The 27089-nt window shown below is 45.5% G+C and overlaps 1 protein-coding gene across 2 annotated transcripts in view; it reads left to right on the top strand.

Moving 5' to 3' along the window:
* The window catches only part of plxna2 (plexin A2), a 192531-nt gene that overhangs the window by 22060 nt on the left and 143382 nt on the right, over window positions 1-27089 (top strand). For both annotated transcript variants that reach the window (XM_069704184.1, XM_069704183.1), the window contains exons 2-3: window positions 5505-6838; window positions 12364-12546. In XM_069704184.1, coding sequence (XP_069560285.1) covers window positions 5639-6838; window positions 12364-12546 — 1383 coding nt within the window. In that variant the 5' untranslated portion in view covers window positions 5505-5638. The remainder of the gene's footprint in view (window positions 1-5504; window positions 6839-12363; window positions 12547-27089) is intronic.

Here is a 27089-nt window from a genome sequence, read left to right as displayed (position 1 = left end):
CTATATGTGCGCACGCCTCTGTGGATGTGGATGTGTGCATGTCTGAGCGTGTTTAAGAGTATAAGCATGAATGTGTGTTTGGAGAATGTGGCAGCTGTGGGAGGAGAAACCAAAAAATATAACCATCAGAATAACAATGACACTGTAATCTCACGCCGTGGATGTCAAGAGATTTAGGCGTAATACCAGCATGTGTTTTCCTCAAACAGAGTTTGAAGTGCGTGAAGCTGGAAGGGGGAGGGGCTCAGCAGAGAGAGGGTTAAAGGGAAAGATTAGATGCACGTGCACTTGTTTTTATTCGGAGATAAGCAGCTATGCTGAGACACGATTATTCCTCCGTCGCGACGACATGCTTTTTTTTTTGTGTGGAGCATCTCAAAATGCATGTGCGGTTCGGTGTTTCAATAATCTTTTCTATGCTTCCATTGGAGTAGTACGTCTAAGAGGCTGAAGCAAAATGAAACGGTGACTGCTGTGAAAGGGCCTCGCTGCTCCTCTAAACTCAGATGGTCATGAGCAAGTGCACTGATATGGGTCACTAACAAAGATAGTGTTGAATGCAAAGTGCTCTGTGAAAGTGCCCGTGGAGTACATGCTTGATTGTGGACAAGTGTGCATTAGTTTACTATTATTACAGCTCTTTTAGCCATCGCTCAGAGCCTCACACATACCGTGTCAAAAGAAACCGAAAGCTTCATAAAAGGTCAAGTTATAAATTTGCACAATGGTGGATTTAGATCGTCAACACCTGTGTTTGCTTTGTTCTGATGTTATGAGCATATCACAGCAATTTCCTCCTCTTTGATCATCGGGGTCCATCAGTGTCAAGCAATTGTTTCAAAAGGAAGTGTTCGGGATAATCGACTACCTCCAACAGCACAGCACAGGAAGCCAGGCAGAGAAAGATGACAGCAGTTACTGGAGGGCTCGTGGTTTTCTGAGGGTGTTATCCCTCCGCTTTGCCATTGTGTCATTTCCTTGTGGTGGCTGAAGGATGGATGGATGCAGAGTAGTTTTCTTGGAAGCTGTCAGATAGTACTGGCACCGGAGCAGAGAAATCCATTTCCTATTGAGACAAAAGAATGTATAAATATAACTGCGGCTTAACAACACAAGATGCCGGCAAGTCCTCCCATTATCTCTGCTCTTGATAGCAGCAAAGAGAGAAGACTAATGGACTAACCTCTGCTGCTAATGCTTTTTTATAGGCTCCTATAGAGGAAGATCTCCCTTTAGGGCAGATTAAACCTCCTATTTTTACTGTGCAAATTGCCACATCAACTGAAAAGCTTACCAGGCAGTGAGAGAAAAAGATCCCAAATATTTTTAAACCTTTTACTTTTATTGACTTGCTAGTTTGTTGAATTTTTGTTCCAAATTGTCTCTTTGATTTGTTGCATATCACTTTTACTTAAGCACTTCAATTTCACGCTTTACATTAATCATTCGGGGAATAACGCATTAATCCAAGGCATGAAATTACAATCTCACATTTTTTTTTTTTTTTTTTTATCCAACAACAATGGATTTAGCGCAATAAACGGATTTGGTTTATGTACTTTATCTTCCGCAATACAATTGCTGTAAATGTGAATTTTAAGCGATCAAGCAAATTTGGCTTCAATTTTAAGAAGCTTAGAGTGTGGGGACAAAAACAGAAGAATAAATAATAAAAAGCCCAAAAAGCAGAAGACCTGCTGCCTATTTGAGGGTGATGGAGGTTTAGAGCTGCTCCTGCTCCAGAGGCCACGTTCTCTCCGGTGTGAGTTGGTTGGCTGCTGGACTGCCCTCAGGCTGTTGTGCCCACAATCCTCAGCGATGGTTTGCATATCATTTTGCATTTTTCTCACTTCTCCAACGCTTCTGCTGCTCCTCGGGATATTTCTCATTCGCCACAACGCAGCTCCTTTCGACCACGGTCGGCTTTGTCACCGCACCGTGCCCCGGCGGCTGGGGAAATCACCAGTATTTCAGCACAGTGACGGAGCACAGAGCAGCCAGTGGGACCAGTTTGTTTAACAAGCACTCAGAAGCAGCCCGGCTGAGTGTGCCAACGCAGTGCTTTGTGTGTGCCTGACTATTCATTATGAATGGGAAGTTTTGCAAGAAACTGTCTTTTCTCCAAGCCATGATCACAGCTTGCGCTTGTGCTGGAATGCGAGTCCTCTCCCATCTCCCGTCACTCGATGCTCTTCTTTCTGCCAAAGAGATTGTCAGATGAGTTTTGGAATGGAAATCTACTGACTGCGACTGTGATATACTGACGTCATTTTATTTCTTTGGGGGCATTTTATATTTTCATGTGATGTTACACTCCGATGCAAATGTCAGTTTGTCATCTTGCCAATCCGTCTTGCTGCCGCGGCGCTGCAGACACAGTTGTGTTGCATCAACATACTGAACTTATTTCAAAACCAGGACTTGTTCTGGTTGGTGTTGTCAGAGACAGACAACTGTGTCATGTTTTAAAATACTGCTGACACTTCAATAGTTGTAAGAGTTACAACACGAGGCAAAAAATGGTGGTCACATGACAGAGGCCCTTATTTATTTATTTTGTTTTAAAGCTACTGAGTTATATTTACGATTAACAGAAAAAAATGCTGCCCTTATTCTTACCCATAATTCTTTGCATTGCCCACAGTCATATCCTCTTCTTTTTCTAGGCCACTAGGTAACTGTGTTTAAGTATGAATCACTCCTGGTTGCATTTATATGTTAATTTCCCTCTCTGTATTTCTGACTCCTCATAAACAAAAGAAAGACGTGTCTTTGAACTAAACAGCACACGGGCCTGATTCGTGTTGTTCTTATTCTTTTCAAGTCCGCTCCTGAGCTGCAATGAGAAGTCTTATGTCAAGTGCAACAAAGAGGTGGTCATGCAATCAACTTAGACAAAGACTTCATTCCCTGTGTTACTGAAAAGCAATATGAATGGACAACCTTTGTGGAGCCTTTTTTATTTACACCGTTTGGTCGCTTTCTTTCTCTGCCTCTGCAGCTGTTGCCACATCATGAAGGGAGGGATGCATATATTTCTCCACATGACAGGGGGAAGAAGAGACCAAATTAAAAAAGGAGAGGAAGAAAAGATGGATGGGAGTAAATGTTGTATACATATGATTAAGGGGCAGGGGTGTGGCAAAAGCTCAAAAAGGGCAAAAGGCTTCGGGGCTTGAGCAAAAAAAAAAAAAAAAAAAGCTAGCTCAGCAGGAGGCTGATTATACCACCAAAGGGATCCACTTTGCACTTCTAGCATGTACAAACTCAAACAAAGGAGCATGGCAGGCAGCTGAAAGTGAAGGTGGGGGTCTGGCCCTTGCTGCTTTTTTTTTATCCAGGCAATGGCACTTTTATGACCACGCTAATAAAGTGCCTCTGGGACAGCGCGCCTCCCACACCTCCGCCTATACACACGCCATGAACAGCTTGACTGGGCCTTAGGACCTGTGTTTATGGACACATGGATCAATACAGTTCCTAAGGGTCTATATTTAAGTCTGAGTTGTGTAGCGTTGCCCATTGATCATAGGGGAAGCGGGGGGAGAGGGACCCCAAGATGGCCATTACCAGATTTGGAGCGAGGTTTTTTATAAAAGGGGGCTGACACGGTTCAGAGGGAATCCAAAATCAGCCCCGCAAATCAAACCTGCCTTGAACCCAGTCGCCGCGGTAGCCTGGATGTTCAGTATCTCGACACAACGTTCCTCTCCTATCTTCAATTGCAAGTGATTGTTAATTCAAGGCGCAGCCGCGGCTTTCACCCTTGATTCTCTGTGCCCTCGCTGCTGGAAAAATGCAAATCTGGTAGCGTGACAAACGATGTAGGGCCGTCTCCGACACATTGGAGCCCCCGGCGTCCCCGTGTCGCTCCCCAGCTTACCTCCTCCGGCTCCGCAGTAATTACCCTTGTTGGATCGCTACGCCTAATCATACTTGATTTTGGGATGCACTGCCATTCTCTCCACTTGTTAGCCCCTCACACTGCCTGGTTCTGATAGAGTACGCTGATAATACTCAGGGAATGACACACACACGCACACACACACACACACACACACACACACACGCACGCACACACACACACACACTGTATGCCCTGGTGTTTTTGTGAGCGACTTGTGTACAGATCTAATACGGTAGCTGATTCATTTAAAGATGATCGTTGTGCCGCCGCTGATTTATCCCTCTATGATCTGATTATTTCAGCAGAAGATGAAAAGAATAAAGGCATGAAAAAAAAAAGAAGAACAATGTTTAGAAAAGAATAATGAATAGATCCTGGTTCTGTAAAACGGACCCCATAAAGAGCGCCGAGCGAGGGGATGGTGTGTGTGTGTGTGTGTGAAAGTGGCTTCCAATTTGTTCTCAGTTTGTTCCAGTAATAAGATCCAGGCCTTCTTTTCCAATGGACGAGATAATTAACTCCCGGGGACAGACTGCGTAGAGCTCCGTCTTTTGGTTTATGGCACAAGGGGAGAGGGGGGGGATTTCTGCAGCCTTGCCCAAGCATGGTTGCATAAATCGCCTGACTTTGCCTGATATATGTTTTTACTGATAGATATGGAAAGGGGACAATTGATGGACTGCAGTCAATATAAAAAATGGGAGGAAGGGGGTGAGTGTAGAAATGTAATGAGGAAGCTGATGCCATTAAAGATAAGAGCAGAAAAAGTCCAGCTACGTGTGTGTGTTTCTGGTGTGACATTTATTGTTGGATTTTCATTTAGAGTCGTGTTCTGCGTTCCAGATGGCGTACTTGTGTACAAACACACTTTTTTGAGTGCATGTAAATGCGTTTACACTGTCGAGTACAGAAACATGCAGCGAACTACCAGTACCAGGATGATGCACTCAAATCAGTCCAAAAAAAGAGGTGTGAAACGCTGGACACTTTTCACCCTAAACGGTCGCCATCTTGGCTACGTAGCAGGAAGGGGCGTCATTTTTTTTCAAATTAAGGCGTCCGAGCGAGATTAAAAAGTTTGATTTGATTTCTGGTTAAAATAACTAAAACTGCATATAAAAAGCCCAAATTAAGGCTTTATTTTATTTGTCATTCAGATATACACGAGATGTAAAGTGCTGTTTCTTTATTGACTTGAAATGCAATGAGTCCGGGGCGTTCTGTGAGCAACGTCTGGGTCACTTGTTGTTCTGTTCTTAGAAAACCGCTTGCTCAGTGTGCGACAGCAGCAGTGTGAGTCAGGTCAGGCTAATTTCCGTTGCTGTAACCTGCCTCTCTTTCCTGCATTGTCTTGCCCTGTCCAGCAACTCCTTTGGAATGTGCTCCATAATGCTTTCCACCCATTGTCTCTTTAAATCTCCGCCCCCCCCCCCTTCTCCACAGCTCATCGCCTTACTGACAGTTGAACCTTTGATCCCCGTTTCACTTCGCGTCACCCTTTTCCATGTGCTCATCTGTGTTTGTTTTTTCGTGTGATATGTGAGTCACACTCTGATATCTAACCTCTTTCCTCCTCGTGTCTTGTTCTCTTTTCCAGAAACATGTGAAAACCCTCGAGAAGCTTTGACCTGCAAGTTAGCCTTCAACAACAAAAAGGCGAAGGTCTCCTCCCTTCTTCCTCTCGTCCACTCTATCTGCTCCGTCAGCAGTTTCCTCGCAGGCCCGGCAAACATGGAGGGCCGGCAGGCTGCACGCAGAACTTTGTCACCTCACCCTAAATTAGGAGCGCTGACTGCTCTATTAGGCTTGTGGCTCTTAGCGGTTCCCGCCTCGTGCAACGGGCAGACTTTCACTAGTTTCCATCCTGAACGTCGGGACTGGTTGTTCAACCACCTGACGGTTCACCAAACCACGGGCGCATTGTATATCGGAGCCGTCAACCGTGTGTACAAGCTCTCGGGTAACCTGACCCTGCTTGTTTCACACGATACAGGCCCAGAGGACGACAACAAGGCCTGCTACCCTCCTCTGATTGTCCAGCCCTGCTCCGAGCCCCTCGTCTCTACCAACAACGTCAACAAGCTTCTCCTCATCGACTACTCCCAAAATCGCCTGCTGGCCTGCGGCAGCCTCTACCAGGGTGTCTGTAAACTCCTCAGACTCGATGACCTCTTCATCTTAGTGGAGCCCTCCCACAAGAAAGAGCACTACCTCTCCAGCGTCAACCAGACTGGGACCATGTACGGCGTCATCGTGCCTTCGCAGGGCCAGGATGGCACCCTGTTTATTGGCACAGCGGTCGACGGCAAGCAGGACTACTTTCCTACCATCTCCAGTCGAAAGTTGCCCCGGGACCCCGAGTCTTCTGCGATGCTCGACTATGAACTGCACACTGACTTTGTGTCCTCCCTCATCAAGATACCGTCAGACACTCTGGCACTGGTCTCCCACTTTGACATCTACTACGTTTACGGCTTCGCCAGCGGCAGCTTTGTTTACTTCCTGACCGTTCAGCCCGAGACGCCGGAGAACAGCATGTCGTCGAGCGGATCCGGCAGCGATCTCTTCTACACCTCTCGCATCGTCCGCCTCTGCAAGGACGACCGCAAGTTTCACTCCTACGTCTCCCTGCCCGTCGGCTGTGTGAAGAACGGCGTCGAGTACCGCCTGCTGCAGGCGGCTTACCTCGGCAAGCCGGGACGTGTTCTCGCCGCCTCGCTCAACATCAGCGCCCAGGACGACGTCCTCTTCACCATCTTCTCCAAGGGCCAGAAGCAGTTCCATCGGCCGCCGGATGACTCGGCGCTCTGCATCTTCACCATCCGAGACATCAACGCTCGAATTAAGGAGCGCCTGCAGTCCTGCTACCAGGGAGAAGGAAACCTGGAGCTCAACTGGCTCCTTGGGAAGGATGTGCAGTGCACCAAAGCGGTGAGTTATGCTCAGTGGTTGGCAAAACGTAGTATTAAAACACAGAGATGGGATGCACATTCTGTTTGCCTTTTCTAATGGTGACAGTGTGGTAACATTGACGTTATTGAACATACACCGAAAATCAACAGTCCAAAACTTATTTACAAGGAAATACAAAATCGGGAAATGTACATAGTTATTTCTTGCATATTTGCAGATAGTTTACTAGATAGGAAAAGATAATGCAAGATCTTACTTTTCTATTTCATTTAGAATTTTCTCTAAGCTTTAATTAGCCAATAAACAGAGATAAGAGATAAGAGGACGATTCATATCACATATGTCAGAATTCTTCAGTGGGCCGACAACATCTACATCTTGTTTCCTGCTGTATAATACGATAGTAAACAGTAAAGGGAGTGATCACAGCCTCTCAATGAGCCTAAAAAAACACAGCAAGTTTCAAAGGGTGTATTCAGTAATGAAAATAAATACAACAATCATCCAGAAAGAGAATACTCCAGTTAACAGCATACTCTCTGATATCAGATGCATCTGGCATTATTTTACATGTAGTGAGAGTCAAATTGTTTTGCAGCTCTGATATCAGAGGACATCCACTTTCAAAGTGTACTTCACAGATATTCATAAATTAGGGAGGATTTATTTTTCTTGGCAACTATCAAAGTGATAACATTTTCCTCAAGCACAATACAAATATACACTCTCCCCTTCTAGTGTGAAGAAGTGTTTGTGTGTGTGTGTGTGTGTGTGTGTGTGTGTGTGTGTGTGTGTGTGTGTGTGTGTGTGTGTGTGTGTGTGTGTGTGTGTGTGTGTGTGTTGGGCGGGGGGGTGGGGGGTTCGTTCATGTTCCTCCGCTTCTGATGTTGGCATAGATCACACACCAGTCTATTCCTTCTGAAACCCCCCAATTATCCTATAATACAAGGCTGCGTATCTGTTACATGTTGTCAAGTAGAATTAAGTTTCTTGATTTTCCCTTCATTCCCACGAGGCCACGGTCCTCTGTGCTTTCATTCTGTAATTACTAATAGGAATTTAAGGTTATTAAATATTAATGACTAGTACGTTACTGTGCACGAGTGTGCTGTATGCCCGGCGTGTGTAAAGCAGGCATACATACGTGTTTTGTGAGGTGTAATGACATATCTCTATCCCTCACTGCGATGAGACCCCCGATCGGCTTTCTTTGGTTGCTAATCCCCCCCGGGGAACTCAGTTGACCAGTCTTATTAAAATCAGTAAATTCTCCATTACCACAATGTCAGAGGTGATTGTCAGGGAGAGGGAGACATGATCTGGAACTAGCTGTTGGCTTTTATTAGCTCCACCGAGAGGGCAGGATGAGATGTATGAGGCAGAGTAGACGGAGGGAGGGAGAGAGAAACGGTGGTAATGATGGCAGCGCTCAGGTTGGGAGCTCAAATTAGAACATTTCTTCTTTTCTTTTTTTTTTCCCAGTTTCCCAGAAGAATCCCCAATCATGTCGGTGTGCATTGAAGGTTTCTAGCTGTTACCTGCAAAGCTGCACCTCCCACTCCATTCTTTAGGAATGCGCTGCCAATAACGCCCTTCTCTCCTTTCTTATTGCACACCGAGGATCCTCCCGCTCGGTGTTTAGCCACAGAGATATGAAGATGTAAAACACAGTCCTTTAAGACCGTGTCCTCGTGTTCAATGAGCAGCCGTTAAATCCATGGTATAATATGGATTATGCAGATAGATGTCAATGGATGAGGAACTCTTTAAGCCAGTACAAATTACATTTAGCATCCAGACATGTCCACCGCGCTGACATCGCCTGCTTGCGGTTAAATCCCCGACTCAAACACTGCGGCTGCTTTCAAGTACACACATGTTTCACATCTCGTCTTTTTCTTGAATAAATATGTCCCCGAGTCTCGCTGGGTGGTATTTTTTTTTTTTTTTTTAGAGAGCCCATGTCTGAGATCCATCAAAATATGAGGTGACTCAAGGTCAGACCAACCCTAGAGACTGTAGTTTTTGTTAACTGTTAACTGTACCCTGCTTGGTTTCTGAGGAAATTACATATGCGGTCCCAGGGCTTTTTCTTTTCTTCTTTTTTCCTCTGGTCCATTGCAGAACAGCAGGTAGCCAGTTAGCTCAAAACAGCGAACTTTAATTATACTGCCCAGCTCTCATTCTTGCAGACATTTCACTGTGTATATGAGTAACATGCAGGCCGAAGGCTGAAGCTTGGGAACGGAACCGAAAGCTGAGCCAGAGGGATTCAGACACAGCAGCCAATCAAAGATTTATCACCCAGCCATCCAGCCTTCTGCCATCTGGAGATTCACACCATCTCTGTAGTCAATCCCATGGAGCCCGGCCATGATGGGATTCTTGTTTGTATCGGGCTGTCTGTCTTTGTGTGTCTTCCCTGACAATCTTTCCTGTCTTGCTTCTGCTTCTTTTTCGGCTCATGCTTTACCGACTAATTAACCACTCCTGAGAGCTAAAGGGGGAAGGTGGTATTGATAACGCTGATGTACCCTGGGAGAGAAACTCTGACAGCGGATATCCTGTCACATCTAATTCATCCGTCATTCAAGCGCAAATCAAACGATGTGTGTCATTGTTGAAAGAAAAGACTTCATGCTCCGCTGTTGAAACAGATCAGGACAGCAAATATTTTCTCCACATAGATTAAATGTTATCCTGTATTACGAGTTGTTCAATAAGGATTAATCACACAGGGTCACGGTCTGTATTTAGACTTAGCACAGCTCGGCTCTGCTCAAGGTAACTCGTGTAATTTCCATGACGTGAAACAGTGTAAGATGAGGCTACGCTGCATTTCTTCACTTAAAACTTCTGCAAGAAGGTGAACAAGAGTCCAGGGAGATTTGAGTTGTCTGCCAAGTCTGCTTAGCGTAACATCATCTAAACACTCTTGATATGCTCCGTACCAAATAGTCTGGAGCCCAACGGACTACATGAGCAATAGCTGCGTGATTTTGAGGGAGTATCGATAAGCCAAAGTCTGGAACTCACGGGTTGCTCCTCAGGAGAGCTGTTTTAGCTTCACTCCATGTCTTGGATCTCTACGCTGTTCTTTTCTCTCTATTCTCCTCTCACCCCAACCGGTCGAGGCAGACAGCGGCCCACCTCTGAGCCTGGTCCTGCTGGAGGTTTGTTCTTGTTGAAAGGGAGTTTTTTTTCTTCCGTCTGTTGGAGGTTTTTTTCTCTCTTAAAGGGGAGTTTTTCCCTCCTAGCTTATGTGGGAATTGCTGAATTGTTGGGTTCCTCTGTATAATGTTGTAAAGTTCTGTTTTAAGGACTTTACTGTGTTAAGTGCCATGATCTAAAATGTGTTGTGATTCACCACTACATAAATGTAATGTAATTGAATGTCTGATCAGCATTTTTTTTTTTTTTTTTTTAAAGAAGCTTTAAGCAATTTTATAACCAAAAGAGAGAAACATAATGTAACCTCTCTAGATTTTTTTTCTTAATTTAAATACTGTTTTAGAGTACCTCATAGCACTTAGGGCTATTTTGGGAAAAGGAAATAAAAAAGGGAAATGCCATAAAGTGAGGGGCGTGACTATACGAGCCGAGGCCATTATTCCTCGTCAGCATTACTGCTTTTACTCTGCGTGGAAAGGTTTTTACAGCCGCGGCGTGCAGCGAGAGGCTGGAGCTGCCTTCCTGGAGCAGGAAGTGTCACTCAGCGTCGTCCACTGGAACCACTCTGACAGGGACGGAGACAGAGAGGAGACAGATGAGAGTTAGATATAGTGACAGAAAGAGAACTAATGAGTCGGGGTTGCAGAGGGGGTATGTATATTCAGAGGGTGAAGAGGACAGGGAGTTTGCGAGCAACAGACTATGGGATGTATACATGGGAGAGTGGCCCCGGCCATCTCACTTTACTCCACATGGCACAATGAGGCCACTGCCACTCAGACAGTGTCAGCTGACCTGAATCAAGGACGGGAACATCACTGTCCTGCCTCTCATTCACCTCCTCTTTTTCAATTTGATCCTCTCCTACTATATCTACTATACCAGGGGGTCTCCAACCTTTTATCCTCCGAGAGCTACTTTGACAAAATGAAAGTGTCCAAAAGCTACTCATGTTGAGTAACATTCATTCACATAGCTGAGCTCCACCCAAACCAGCTAAATAAGCTTCTTTTATGTGAACAAGAACACATTTATACTGAACATTTTGTATCACAACAGCTCAAATTTAACAGCTTTTTACTGCATTTCTTTACTTTTTTAATTGATGAAGCTCTCCCTACTCACATCTGTCATAGAAAAGCGTTTATTACTTTCTTTACTTGTCCTAATTTTCTGCTTGTCCAACTGCATCACATAACTTCCCTTCACATTCTCTCTGACGGTAGTTCACATGTATGTTTTATGCATTCAGTGTTTTCTCTTTCGTGCTTTCAGGTCGTGCTTTCAGCCGACCTGCGGTGAACTTTGATCGCTCTCTCTCAGTGACAGACACTCACTTTAGAGCTCCGCTATGCTGTGTTCCAGCCAAAAATATAGTATTTATGTTATTTATCTCATTTATGAGCACCTGTTTCTTTCCAGCTCAGTGTGAGAGTCTGTAATTTTGCAGGCGCGTTGCAGGTCGCGCTAGTTTATGTCCTCTGATCTCTGCGTGTTTCAGTAATTAATCGATTGCGTTGATAGCGTACTTCTCTCGGACTGGTTAAAAAGTAAAAAGATTAAAAAAAATGCTGAAATGAATCTCTGTCCTATATGTATCTTAGAAGACATAACAGGATGGGGGTGAATCTTCAGTCCAAGAAGTTGTCATAACATATGAAGTCATGCCCATATTTGTTTGACTTTTAGTGTTGCTATTTCAAAAGTTCATCGCGGTGTCTTCGGTTACATTCATATTTCAGTGTTGGAGTGTGTCTGCCAGCGCACATAGTTATCATGCGGCTGTGTGTCTTCCTGCAGAGGTGTGATGATAGGCCAGGGTAATGAGCCACAGTGAGAGCAAGGTGGAGCTCAGTCAGGTGGAGCTGATACATATCTGTCAAGCGTAACAGAAAGACAAACATTTATCTGGCTGGGAGTCTCAGTCGCGTACCTCCGCCTCGCTCCGACCTTCCTCTCTCCTCTCCCTCAGTGTCTCCTCTCCCTCAGTCTCACCTCTCTCAACCTCTTATTTCCATCTCAGACACTTTCTGACACCGTGCACTGTTTCCACAACTTTGGCCATCGCTCCCTCCTTATGTCTCACTCACTGTCGCCTCCGTCTTCGCTCCTCACTGAGCCGTCTTCTCGTGTAATACTCTGTATCTCAGCCTCTCCTCTCCACTAATGTCTTCTTCTCTAAGCCCCGTGTCGCTCTGATGTATTTTTGTCGCTCTCTGTTCCTACGCTGCAGTACATAAAGGGGTTTTGTGTTTAATGAGACACATTTGTCTCATAGTCATGATCTCTTCTTTTTTTTCTGTTCTCCGTTTCAGTTTCTGTGTCATTCATTTATACTTCATTCTCCAACCTTTGTTTGCCTCTGTCTGCAGCCGGTGCCCATCGACGACTCTTTCTGTGGTCTGGACATCAACCAGCCGCTCGGTGGCTCCCAGCTGGTCACTGGCCACACTCTCTACACCGAGACTCGAGACCGCATGACTTCTGTGACCTCCTACGTCTACAACGGCTACTGTGTAGCTTTCGTAGGCACCAAGAGTGGACGTCTAAAGAAGGTGAGTACCAACGTTCTCCTCTTACTCATCTAGCACTTAAAAGCCTCTTGGAGGAGATTTCTGCCTACTTCATTACCGTGCTACAAAAAGACTTGGGCTGTCCGGAGGTCCGTGGGGTACAGACAGTGTGAAGTGGTCCCATTTCTGCACAGATGGATCATGGTCACAGAGAAACTTATCTCTTTAATATTTAATGCCCGCTGTCAAAGTGTCTGGGAGGGGTAATGGCAGTGGCCAGCTCACTGTAGTGGTCATTACCAGTTCCTTGTTAAGTGAGCTCCACTGTTGCAGTGTTGAATAACCTGGACTGACCCATTAATTTTAATAGGCACCTTTCTGCCTGCGGCCCACTGAGAGCAGAGAAGCGGAGAGCGGGACCCAGACACTAAAGCTCCAAGTCTCGGTGTGAGAATCCAGACGCTGCGGAGGGTTAAGGGCTCCTGGCCAGTTAATAATGATAGATTTCACACCCCCGCCACAGGAAACAAAGTATTACATGAAGCTGCTCACTGACAGGATTAACTAGTGAAGGAAGTGAGTGCTGTGCTCTGGGTTCAGGGATGAGGAGTCTCACTGTCAATCAACAAGAATAGGTCAAAGCCTAGTACAATACTGGATCATGTATAGGCTTTTCATTTGAGACGAGGACTTTTAATTTGAAACGGATACAGGAAGTCATGGCACACTGCTTTAATAGGGCTGGCAAACGATGTTCGAGTTTTGCTGATTGGTTTAGAAGAGCTGTTGTAATGTTTTGTCACCACCTCAAACAGCTGATGTTTAGACTGCAGCATATATTGTATGTTTCAACTGGTTGAAGGATGTCAGTTTGTTCCGTGGCTGCTCCTCCCATGAGGCCGACTCTCTTTGAGTGACAGCAGGAGTGTGCAACAAGGCCCCCCATCAACAGCAGCTTCACAAAGCTCAGAGAGGGAGACTGAAAAGGAAAAGGAGTTACTAAGAGCATCTTCTTACCGCCTTTTTGGCAAGTTCTTAATTTCATGTCTGACAACGCAACACAAATGATGTTGATTATTTTGGTCTCCGTCTATTCATTATTAAATCAATTCACCAATCAGGCTTGGGAGGAGAGAATAGCTATTTGATGTAACCCCTTGTTTTAGCTGTTTAATAATTTAGCACCTTTTTCTACTTGGTTAAATGAGATGAGACAGAAAGAGTATTTTCCCCGTTGTGTTGCTTGTACATTGTCGTACGTCCCCGCTTCCTTCCGCACTCGTGTCTGCAGCCGCCTGCTCGCCTTCTCCCCTTTTTCCTCCCTTCCCTATCTTCTACCTCTACACCCCCCCCCCTCCCCCTCCACCCCCCCACACACACACACTATGCAAAATAGCCTTGCGTGCTGCTGTGTACTTAGACTCGCTCCTCACAGGGGCATGACTGTAACCACAGTAACGCTAACATTGGGGAGGAATTAGCCAGGATGTGAGAGGAGCACCTCGAGAAAAGGTATCACGGTCCAGTGGCCAGAACAGAAGAAAAACCTAGTAAAGCACTCACCCACAAAGAGAGATCCCCTGACAGATAGAATAAAGAAAGTAGTGTTTATTTCGCTAACGGTAATGAGCATTCCTGTTTAATTTATTGTCATCGTAATTAGTCATCATCCTCTCACTATGGGGTAAACTAGATGAGAGACGGTAGAAATATCCCCAGCAAAAGATGACATTAACACAAGCCATTAAAATTATGTATGTTGGGGGTGTAAGAGAGAGAAATGATCAGTGCAAAACATAATGGAATATTGATTATTTCTCTCTCTTTTGGGAAGTGAGATTCCCAAAAGCGAAACTGCAATTGGACTGTTGGTTGAAGTATTTTTTTCCTGTGTTTGGTGGGCATTTATTTTAGAATTGAATTGCTGCTGTGGTTTTGCTGGACTTTATCTGAACCCAATTTGGTTGAGATCACGTGAGCAGACCGGGCCCTGCAAACATTTGCATGCAGGTACGTTGTTGGTACAAGGAGAAGCCGGGATTTGCAAGAAGGCAGATGACTCAACGAGCTGTGGCTGTTGACTTTATGTGCATGAAAGAGGGAGTGACCACAGGACTTACTGTCGTCACTGTCGCTGTGGCGATCTGCAGCAGAAAGAAAAAATGAAAGTATTACTTTTTAAAATAGGTAATGAATAATCAATAACGCTGCATAACAGGAGTGTTTGGAAGAGGGCTGCTTAGGCGTCATTGAGTCATGAAAGTGTGTGCGTGGGTTTGTCTGAAATGAGCGTTGTTTACACTGAAAGCTTCATCCACTCGCTCCGTCGGGAGTCACGGGGAGGGCAGTGGCCTGACGAGGCTTGGCTGCAGCTCCCCTGCAGGGGGATGCCGAGCTCCTGCACACTTGTGTGAGACTCATAGCTGGAGTAGGGTGCTGCAGGCTTTCCTGCAGATCTGAGCATGACAGCGAGGGTGACAGGATTTGATGCTTTACTCGGAGATACAGTTCTATACCTTCACTTCTTTCATGCAACCGAGAGACACAGACAGATGGGGGGAGGGAGGGTGTGGAGTGCGCAGGGGATGCACAGGAAGGAGTGGTGGTGGTGGGGGGGGGGGGAGGTGAGCCATGATGAGAAAAAAATAAGAAAACAGGGTAGCAGGAACAGGCAGAGATAGAAAGACGAAGGTGCTGGGGGAGGAAGAGACCGTTGAAATGTGAGTTTAGTGCCGCCAAAGAAACCAGGACTGCACCGCTGCTTGTAATTGGATTGGCTCCCTTCCCAAAGAATACCCCCCCCCCTCCCCATCGCCTCCATTTACTGCTTCCCCATTCAATCCCGCTCCTCCTTCCCTCAACCTCCCTCCCCCCGCGCTCTCCCTCTCCCTCTCCCTCTCCCTGCAGACCCAGCTCCTCTATATGCTGCTGTTTCCTTGGCTTTGCTGGAGCATGGCAAAGCATGAGGGATGGTGTTGGCGGATATCGCTGCCTGTGGCAGGCTTTTGTAGGGGATTGATTGAGGAAGAGGGGTTAAGAGGGTGGGGGGAGTGAGCAGACACCAAGGTGAGGGGAATGCATATATGGTGTGATACACTGTAGGAAACAATAACACTGCGTTTGGGAGACACATACAGTGTAGCAGCACTCACAGTCTGTGATGATGTGTGCAGGGCATGAAGTCATTTTAATGCGCGACGTTGGACCGTTACACACGAATCCGTATTTTATAAAGGTGGAGTATTGTCAATCCCAACGTAGAGTGAATCCTAGTGCTATAGTGCATCATGCAATTTTTTTTTAGATGCCTTGTAAATACTATTAGCAGTGGGCAGTCACACATTGACAAGATACTGACAGGAGTATACAACATACATGTCTTTGATAGTTGGAGGAAGCACTCAAAGCACATAAACCCATGCAAACACGGCGAGAACATGCAAACGCCACACAGAAAGGAGTTTGGACCGCTAGTGGGTTCGAACCCGGGAACGTCTACCGAGCCACCGTGCAGTAAGTTTTGTGTTAAATGTGTTGTCCAAGTGGGCAGTGAGGCTTCCAGAAATGAATGGTGGACTTGTGGGTGGCACCCTTGGAGGCAGCGATTGATGGTGGAGAGCAGCAGATGTTCACTTCAGCAGAAAGCTGCGAGGAAGTAATCGATATTCTTCATGAACTTTTTCTAATTACAGCAAAAACCAGTTCCACTTAAGACCAAAACTAGACCTTTAGTCCACCCTAAGCTGACATCGGACGATCTTCGGCTCGTAGTTCTGCTCACGAGATAATGTCTTATTCATATTTCAGACCGAGATTTGCATTACACACATTAGGCTCCATCATCTCCGTGATCACGCTGATGTACCCAGAGACCAAAAAAACACTGCTAAGGGTTTATGGGTCAAATTATAAAGATAGTCAATCTGCTATTCAGTCCATTCTGGATAAACATTACCCAAGAATTGCATCATCTGGATTGGAATTGGCTGTGTGTGGTTCACTTTATGCTCGAGCACAGACGCATCCCACATGGGGACCGGGATTGATGGGAATCAACGACGGCATTAAGGAGGAGAGGAGCTGTGGGGAAGAGCCTCGCCTTTGATATAGATGGAGATGGAGGGCACGGATGCACATGTAAAATTGGATGTTGAAAGACACCACAGCATTAGATGAATGGGCGGGGGGGTTAAAGCAAGCTCAGCAGAGGCGCATTCAGGACCCCCCTCCCCCTTAATCGGAGTCAATTCACAGACAGTGAGATTGAACACGCTCCATCCCAGATCTGTCACGAGCGCAGCGGGGGTTAAGAGCTGTTGAACCTCGGACCAGAGGGATGCATTCCCAGATGGCATTCGCTTTCTGCGTTGGACATTTTCCAAAGCTGCTGAAGTCTATATAGATTTATATATGTAGTTATGTAATCAGTCCCTCCAGGATTTTTGCTGAGTTTTTTTTTGTTCTGATCAAAAATGTGTGATTTTGCATAAAATACAACGACTACATTAGCTGTCAAAATAAGAGCTTTAGATGCTGTTTAATTCATGTTAATTCAGGACACAGGCCGACTGTATGTACAAAAACAAAGTACATTCTCTTATTATTTTTAATATTCAGTAATATGTAATAATTTCCTTTGATGATAATAATCACTAAATTAGAAAATGTTATTGTGAAGACCACATTTCCTGCAAACCCAGTCACTTCTAGTTTTCCCGCTTGTTCCGGTTTCCTTTGATGCACAGTTTTATTTCGTGATTACAAAAACAGCAGCGGAGACTTTCTGATTGTAGATAAGGAGTTATTTTTGTTAATAAAGCGAGTTTTGTCTGAAAATACTTGCCTTATGCCGTTAATACTTTCAGCACAGCTTCTGCTGATGACATTTGACGAATATGGGCAAATATTGCAGAGTCTGCTTGTTTTGTGTTAATTATTGAGATTGCGATTTCCTGGAAGGGGCCGTGTAATATTTAATTGAGCCATAAAGGAATCACTTGAAACTATATCTATCCTGTAATACATATTTTTTTTCTACAATTTCAATATTTCCTTCAATATTTCGATTAGTGTTGTATTGTATAAGCAGTAAACCGTGAATGAAAAAAAAACAATGTTCTAGTGCACGATGTGCCGCTTTTCCGATGAATAATCAGGAATCGGTTTGGATGACGGGGCCTCTTGCTGAAGCGGGACAACTTGAAAGGGTGGTTCAGGTGTTTAACTGGACAAATGTCCTGTCGAGCTGGTTGAACGTAGCAGAGGGTGCGCGGCTCACACACACACACACACACACACACACACATGGCTCCCTGGATAACAGCGGGGTCGCGTGTGTGTTGTGCGGACAGGACAGCGCTGGAGTGTCGCTGAGGGTAGCAGCTGATCGCAGGGCATAAAGTACTGCTGACTTGAAAGGCTCGCAAATGCAAGCAGCTGCTACCGCAGGGCCCTGGTGGACAAGTGGCCAACAGCCCCCCTCCCCTCCCCCACCCCACACACACACACACACACACACACACACACACACACACACACACACACACACACACACACACACACACACACACACACACACACACCCCAACGCCACTCTCACCCCTCTATGCTCTGCTCACCTCGTAACGAGCCTCAGAGAATCACTGTTTGAATTCGTCGCCCTCAGAGGGAATGTGATCGGAGAGCTTGGCACAGTTTTGCCCGTCGGCCCCCTCGGAGGCAGCTCACCTGCTTGGGGCCCGGATTGATCAGCTGAGCAGATTTATCGTCACTCCAATCCTCGACTTCTGTGTTTGCTGTTGCGTCTTTAGTTTGTCTGCCTGGAAATGGAGGAGGATGTCGGGTTAAAGATGAAGAACAGGTGTGAAAGGACAGAGATGGTGAGACATACCGATAGACAGACAGTGCAGGTAGACGAGTGAAGCGATGGAGGCTCTAACTAGCCTTGAGGATGATGTCCCTAGCAACAGCTGTGGCCCGTGGCAACAGCCGAATGGAATCCTGTCCTGTTCCCACAGGGGTCCAGTCACCTACACACACACACACACACACACACACACACACACACACACACACACACACACACACACACACACACACACACACACACACACACACACACACACACACACACACACACACACACACACACACAAATATGAATATGAATATGAATATGAACCCTGTTTGCTTCACTTTATAATGAACTTCAGATGTTGTTAACATTTGGTCGGTTGTGCTTTCTCATGGGATTACAATAAACAACATACAAGCACAAAGATTCAACCATTTTAATGCATTTTTCGAGTAATGATTAAACATTTGCGTTGTCACTGCATGACTTGCATTAACCTTGCGCTAACATGAAAAGATATACAATTACACGTGAAAGGAACGGACACAATAGCACCAGGTAGGATTTTCTTTCCAGCCATTACAGACATAAATTGTTATTTTTCTGTGAATGCCTTCTATAATAACCATTATATTACTTTATTCCAGATTGAATGGTGTGGTCTAATTAATCCCACACAGAACAAATAATTGCGTTCCATTGTTAAGCAGTGTCTTTGTTTAAAAATTAAATGAACACCACCATGTTCAATACACCTGTTTACGAAAGTAGCATGAAGACATGAGGACCATTTCAGCTGATTTTTAGCTGGCGATATGCATGTATTTCCAGCCATCTTCAGGACTCTCGCTCCTTGATTGCCGGCAATCTTTCTAATCATGTTAAACTAGCAATAAAGCCTCAGTTTGCCCACCGGCAACAACTGGAAGCCCGGAATCGCCTGCAGAAATCGCTTTTCCTCGAAAAAGAACATTTTCCTTTCAACACAACTCGTAGAACTTCAGCAGAGAGACTGCAGATAGAAGTACATTTCATTTTGGCATTATCTTGACATCAGGCATCTTTGGATGGAAGCTCGCAGAGAGACTGTGAAGCTTCACTCCAACCTCAGACAGGATGACCAGTAAATGTTGTGAAGTAATTTTTTAATTTTTTTTAAAATAAAAAAATTAAATGTTGTGAAGAGCTCTTTGGAGGCAGGGAATACCCTCGGATCAGCAGCAGGTGGTCTGAGTGCTACTGAACTTCGGTAGAGTCTGGATATGTTCCTCTGCTGTGTCTGAGAATCTATTTTTACATTTAATGCCGCTGAAAGGAAGAAATGGATTCTTTTTGAAGCACCGCAATTTGCACTTCTATAGCATCGTAAATGTGGAAAAAGGACACCGTTTGTGCTTTGTGTATGCTAGAATGTTGTCGGTGGTTGCCATAGATGTTTAATTACCATAAGCACCTCTCTGGTCTAATAACTAGCTCGTTCGTGGAGAGTGGCAGGATGTCTGCATAACCTTTTCTGAAACCTGGCCTCCACTTGACCCCGCCCCCTCCTCTCCCCCCTCCAACACACACACACACACACACACACACACACACACACACACACACACACACACACACACACACACACACACACACACACACACACACACACACACACACACACACACACACCAGATAAAGAGGTGACCAGCGGCAGCTCCAGGCTCGCAGGAGCAGGCTGCGCCTTTCATGGCTGTCTTTCTAGAGCACAAGGCTCTCTATCTGCCAGACCTGGTCCAGGCTTCTCTAAGCACTTCACTGTTAAAAGGCCAGTGGAAGACTGAGAGCCCCTGCAGCTCCATTCATCCCAGCTTTATATCTGCTTTTTTTTTTTTTTTTTTTTAAGTCTCCCTGGCTCTCTTTCTGTCTCTCGTACTGTCTCCTTTTCAGTTCACAGCAGTGAGTTAAATTCATTTCTATCCTCCTCTCTGTCTTCATCTCTCCCTCTTTCTGCCAGCCCCCCCCCACCACCACCCTCCTCCTCCTCCTCCTCCTCCTCCTCCGACTATTACAATGACACAGCCTACCCTGCAGTGATCTCATTAATCACATTCAAACAGTTTCTCTGTTGCTTTTCTCTCCTTTCTACGTGTCTCTCTCTCCTTTTCACTTCCTCTAATTGCTCGCTCTTTTCTCCGCCAGCGTCTCAAAGGAAGCGTTTTTCATTATCTAACAACAAGAGACAAATACTCACACGGCGCATACATTTTATTACAGATGGATTTTTTTTTAATTTTTTTTTTTTATACATGTAGGCTTAATTTAGCCAGAAGACATGCGATGGCATGTATCCATGGCGAAGCAGTCAAATCCCAGAAGACACAGAGAGTGGACCACATATGTCCGTCAATATGTTCTATACTGTTTATTCTTTAATTTATCACGGAGATCGCTTTTTTATTTTCATCTGAGCGGAGCACTTGAGTTTATTTATTTGATTTGTTATTGGCAATGCCTTTTATTTTTTTGAGGGGGAAACAAATTACCCCGTTGAGTGCGTCCCATAATTGGACTTAACTTCATGAGTGAGATTAATTAACCCATTGTTGATTAGAGATACTTTTCACCAGAGACTGCCGGCAGAAAGAGCTCAATCCACTTTCTTCAGCATATTTTCTTGTTGATTGGGCTACAAATTAAGTTTATGGCAGTATTATTTAACTTTTGACCATGAATATTTTCTCACGTATGGAAGCCCTCGACGCCTGAAAGGGAAGAAAAGCCATTCAGTAGATCTGTTTTTACTCTCACACAGAGCTCGGGATTTGTACTGGATCGTGAGGGACTTTTTAAATGTTGGGAGCGGTGGTGTCATTAGGATCGGGAAGCCACATCAAACGCCGCTGCTGCCCACAGCCTTGTCTTCCGGGATATACTGTACAAAAAGATTAAATATAAAAAAAAGTGGCTGAACATTTCCAAATGTTTCTCTTAGAAAGAAGAAGTGGCCTTTTCCATCCTTATGAATATTTTTCTCCCACACATCCTGGTGATGGCATGTTTTATGTGCAATAAAAACACAACAAAAATACGTTATGTCCAAGACATTGTGCAAGCGAGCTGTGTTGGGAGGCCGGGCCTCAGCCTATCAATATTCCTGTTTAGTCTGCAGCCAATGTTGGCACAACGGGGGGGGGGACATTTGAAATTCACAGAAATTCTTATCAGTTGTTGCGTTGCTGTTATTGATCTGTTACTGTGGAAACAGTACAGTACGGGTGTAGGCCTTGTTTTTTTTTTTTTTTTCCGTCTAAGGTACGAGTCTCGGCGCTCCGATGACTTCCAACAGTTGTACCAATCAAAGGCGAGATTTCTCTCTCCGTGAAATGAACTTTAAGCACTCAGCGCTTGACTTCTGTCCTCTCAGCTGCCAACTGGCACGGAGTATGAGGTGTTTTGTTTTTTGGTTTTTTTTCCTCTTCAGTTTCTCGATTGACCTTGCAAAAATACACCGAGAGAAAAAGGGACAGACAGAGAAAGAGTAAACATCTTTAGGACTGGATGGAAGAAAAAAAAAAAAAAGAAATAGATTAGCGAGCAACATCTGTCAAAGTGGATGTCTGGCTCCGTGCCAGGCCTTATTGATTTGCTTCACAAAGCACTTGAATGGGCCAGATAACTTTGATTAGCCAATTCATTACTGCTGGCTCTTAGAGTGGTCCAAAATTAGATAAAAGGCGGGGTGGGGGCGTGGGGGGTGGGGGCAAACTCTTACTATGTAAACTTGCGCAGAAACTCCAGCCCCACAATGGGGAGAGAATCTTTTTGAAGTTCGTGATTCATTTGTTTCCATATTTTACATGCATCGTAATGATCATCCTCATTAGAAGCACTCGCGGAATTAAAACGAAAGAAAAAGAAAGAAACAAAACACGCGTTGTTTATGTGTGTTTGATAGCGTGCACAAGGACTCCACACTACTCAAGCAACCCAAACAGCGTTCCTCTCATCTACTTTGCAAATGTGTGCGTCCATTTCAAGTGTGCGGCCCCAACAGATCTCAGAAATGAGAGCGTTTTCTTTTTGCCTTTGATGATATACTAAACTGTGGTATACGCCAAGGCAAACAGAGTGTGACAGCGACTAATGTTTCTGTCTGATAGCGAGACAGCTTTACTGCTCCTCTGTCTCCCACTTCATACGAGACGGCAGCAGTTATCAGTTCCCTCAGTGGTAAGCTCGTCTCGGTGACATCGTTGTTTAATGCCTCTCTATGATCGCGCGGTTGTTTACAGGAAGCTCTTGCATGTCCTACACGAATCACGTCTTTGATATATGCTTTTAGTTATTGTATAGTCACCTGATCATCATTTATTATGGATGTTATGACCATACGAATCAGGAAGTGACATTCCTCTTTCTTCCTGTTGTGCCGTCCCGCTTCCCTCCGAGAGTCCCGCTCGCCCGTGAAACGTCGAGTCTCTGACAGTGAACGATGGAGGCGAGCAGGCCTTTGTCATTCTCCCTGATTTTCCTCCCGCTCCAATTTCCTCTCTACATTTGCTCTGTGCACGGTCTATCTCCACGATTCCTCTTCTCTCTTCTCACTTTTGCTCCACCTCTCTTCATCTCTCCTCCTCACCGCAGGGCTGTCAAGTACAACTCCAGCTAGCCATCAGCCTAATGAACAGTGATGCGGTGCTAATAGCATGTGATAATATTTCCAGCCACTGGTAATCTCCGCTCACTCAGCCTTTACCTGCTCGTCACACACACGTACACACACACACACACACACACACACACACACACACACACACACACACACACACACACACACACACACACACACACACACACACACACACACACACACACACACACACACACACGCGCGCGGGTCGTCTCTTTCTGTCTGACAGCTGTATGTCAGGTCTCGGTCTCATGCCGTCATGAGCCAGAGCTGTCAGCCGAGACTTCCTCTTAATAGTCCTGCAGTCCAGAAGAGACAGCGGCAGTCATAATGGGACTGGACAGTTCCTTCTAGGCTGTAACACATGCTACAGTGTGCTGTGTTAATTGGCCAGTGTCTGTTTTTTTTTTGCTTTTTAAAGAGCTCGTTATTCATATACCTGCATTATTACTGGCCCACTCGTGTTTTCGTGTAGAAAAAAACCAGAATGATACCGTGTCAGTGTCACGTTTTGCATCGCGTAGGCGTGACAAGTAAGGTGCCCTAGGATTTAGGGATGGGCATTTCAAGCAAAAAATACTTTCAAAATTCGCTTGTAACTATTTGATTATTAATCAAATATTAAATATTCGCCCTATGGGATGGGAGTGGCACGTTACAACCAGGCGCCGGTAAAAACAGGGGAAATCATAAAGAATGATAGTCCATAAACGATTAGAATACTTAAGGCACCAAAAGTAGTTAGTTAGGGTTAGGAAAGACTTCTTCCTAAAAAAAAAAAAATCGATTTCACTTTTGCATGCTGGTCTCGTGGGTAAAAGTCCTGCATACGATCAATCCAACCACCTCCAACTTTCCATGTTCCTCGGACTTTATCACTTTGTCAAATGACCTCTGTCACATGACCTTAGTCACATGACATCCTTCTTTGATCTTGACCATCCGTCTGTGTACTTTTCATGCCTCGGCAAGGCAAAACCCTCACACTGACGCGTATCCTCTAGTGGACTGAGCGGCGTATTATACTGATAAGTAGGCCACTGTGTCGCACAAAGCACCATGTCACAGCCATATAATACCATTACACAGGACGCAGTGACTTGATTGAAGTAGTGAAGTAGTACTGAAATAGAGCGAACGAGAGGCCACATGCACCAGATATATTGTTAGACTGGAGACATGGAGTGAAGATGTGATGTGTCAGAGTGTGTGGGTGGATAGATGGCAGGCTTCAGTGCGGTAGGAGAGAGGGGAAAAGTTGCAGAGTTGCTTATGAGGCACTGAGGTCCAGTCAAAATAGCAAGGTCATGTGAGTGGTTTTAGAAAAAGCACCTGCATCACCAGAAAAAAATAAACCAAAAAAAAACCAAAAAACCTCCATGCCGGGAAGCTGAGAGAGCACGAACGAGGTCATTATACCAAAGAGCAGAGCTGGAGCCAGAGGTCCCTCCCAGTCACAGGTCAGCTCAGCCACCGCTGGTATTCATTAAACACTAATGGTTAGCGGTTGGGAAAACATCATGTGGGCCTCTGGTGACTTGACTAACGGTGAGGGTCAGGGCCGCAGCCAGAGGTGAGGCATCCCCCATGTTTGGTGACATGGGCCCGCCGTGTCAGATTGAATTATCAACCACAGCGCAGACACGATAATTTGAGTCACCGCGCAGCAGCAGAAAACCATCAACGGTGTTTATTTGTGCTCAGTTTAAAAGGTCATTTGAACGCTCCTGTGGGGAGCAACGTGTTCGTGTTTTGCTTTATTTGGCAGCACAGGAAGCAGGTGTTTGCTCAGCGGGGTGTGTGAACAGAGGAGGTGTGTCTTGTGCTTGATTGTTTGCCCTAAAAGCACAACAAAAGGTTTTTCAGGTTCGCTGTGTGTCAAACTTTGGGGATTGGAGCGCGAACATCTCGTCTGCATCGTTTGCATATTTGCCTCTCTGAGGTATTGAGCCTCGAGTGGGAAGCAAACTTTTTTTTATTTACATGTTCTTGTTCTGACGTGTATGCACACAGTATGTCTCAAGGTATGTGTACTGTGTGTTTTAGTACATGCGCACACACGTGGGGATAACATCCTTTGGTGCGGCGCACATCGAAATTTGACACGCTTATTTGTATGTGGGAGGTGTGCGGAAAAACTCCCTTGATCATACATTCAGAAGACACTTCGCGTTTCACTCTATTTCAAGAGTGTTTCATCACACGCAAATGCATGCACACACACACACACACACACACACACACACATACACATACACTGGGAAAGGGGAAGAAATGGGGGGCTTTTGCCTTCTAACTGATTAGGGAACGAAAATCACTTGTGTCATGAGTTTTCAACCTAATAAGCCCGGATTGTTGCGGTCGGCTGAACGTTTTTGGGAGCAGGTACGCTGTGTTTAGGCTGCGAGCTAGTAGATTGGAAGATGGAGGGGTGTGTGTGTGCGTGTGTGTGTGTGTGTGTGTGTGTCGGAGGGTGGTTGGATTGGGAAGGTGTGGTGGATCAGATGACCTCGTCGGCTCCCCGGGATCCTCAATCCGAAAGGGGATAGGACGATGTTTGGGTTACGCCACGCTGGGAGCGCTGTTCCTCTTCAAATACGACTCACTCGGAACAAAGTGCAGCCGATCAGATTAGCCTGGCTGATCGGGTTTCCCAGCAGGCCGCTGGCTCCCACTGTCTGAACATCTTGACTGTTTGGTATTAAACACAGTTAAGAACAAAGGGGGGAGTAGAAGGGGAGGATGTACAGCAACAGTTGTTGTTCAGATTTGTGGTAACTGTCCAGCATTTCTGTTCGCTGGGTTTTGGCTGCTTTTCTGCATCTGCAGTCGTTCTCAAGGGCGAATTTATTCTCTCTGACAGCAGAGAGAAAAAAAAAAATCCTACAGTGAAGTGGACCTAAGGGATTCAGTGTGGAACAATGCGAGCAGGATGAATTGTACTATTCAGGCTCTATTTTTAAGTCGGCTGTTGTGTGACAAGGAGGAAATTGTTTCTGTTTTTCGGGGGGGGGGGGGGGTTGATGAATCCCCCGTCTTCAAAGTCCAGAGATCATTGAAACAACACCAGAGCAGGAAAGTTAGAATATCACAAGAAAAGGCAGCTTCTTGGTTTCATTCTCCTTTTTCTTCGTGTTATTCTTGCTGCCGTTCTTTACGTCTCTTCGTCTCTCCTCTTGCGTACCGACTTTTTCAGCTTCTTCGTCTGTTTGTCTAACGTTGTGTTTTTTTCCTCAAACGTCCAATCCCTTTCGTCCTTGCCTCTGCCCTTCTCTCGCTCTGTATATGTTTTTTCATTCTGCCTGGCTTTTCACCCGTGATCCATCCAGGCCAAACTGCAATCCCTTATAGGGCCAATGGAAGCCCCCATCTGGCCTCTTATTTCCATATCAGATCTACAGTAACAGACAGGGTTTATACAGGATCAGGCCTGGAATGTGAGGCTGCCACAAAACCCTCGGCCATGCTTTCTGCTCCTGAGCACAAACCTGGTCGGATCTGATCTTCCTCCCTCTGCACGTCTTGCAGCCTCACCTCTTCTCCCCTCTATTTCCCCACATATTTACCCTAACGCATCCATCCTCTTCTCCTCGTATTGCTTCCTTTCCTTCCCACTTTTCTCTCAGCTCTCTCGTTCTCATTTGTCAGCATCCTGCATTTCCGACCACCGTAACACCAAACACACTCATACTTCTCTTGTATCCTTGGCAGCATCTCCCTGGCAAAGCAAGCATTCACATTCGGGGACTGAAGCACGGCATGCTCAGATGGGTTGCTCGCTCTAAGTTCATAGCTTATACGGCAACGGAGCCGCAGACAGCTAAAACAAGAGACTAAGCCACATCTGAGAGCGAGACAAAAAACGAGGAACAGACTAAAGCCATACAGTACAACTCCACAACAAACATCCGAAACAGACTCGCAGGACATCTGCGGTTCGGGCTTACCCGTCGATTATATTCAAAAGCTCTCTTTCCTTTCGTCATCGCTACGACTCTCCGTCTCTTCCTTAAAACGCCGTACGGGCTCCCCGAGCCTGTTGCTCATTACAATTTGAAG

This window comes from Brachyistius frenatus, unplaced genomic scaffold (assembly GCF_029030835.1).
Source record: "Brachyistius frenatus isolate BFR_SWC_R1_liver_20210118 unplaced genomic scaffold, ASM2903083v1 Contig_50, whole genome shotgun sequence".
NCBI lineage: Eukaryota > Metazoa > Chordata > Actinopteri > Embiotocidae > Brachyistius > Brachyistius frenatus.
Note: the sequence above shows the minus strand (reverse complement) of the source record. Positions and strands in the feature narration are given on the sequence as shown.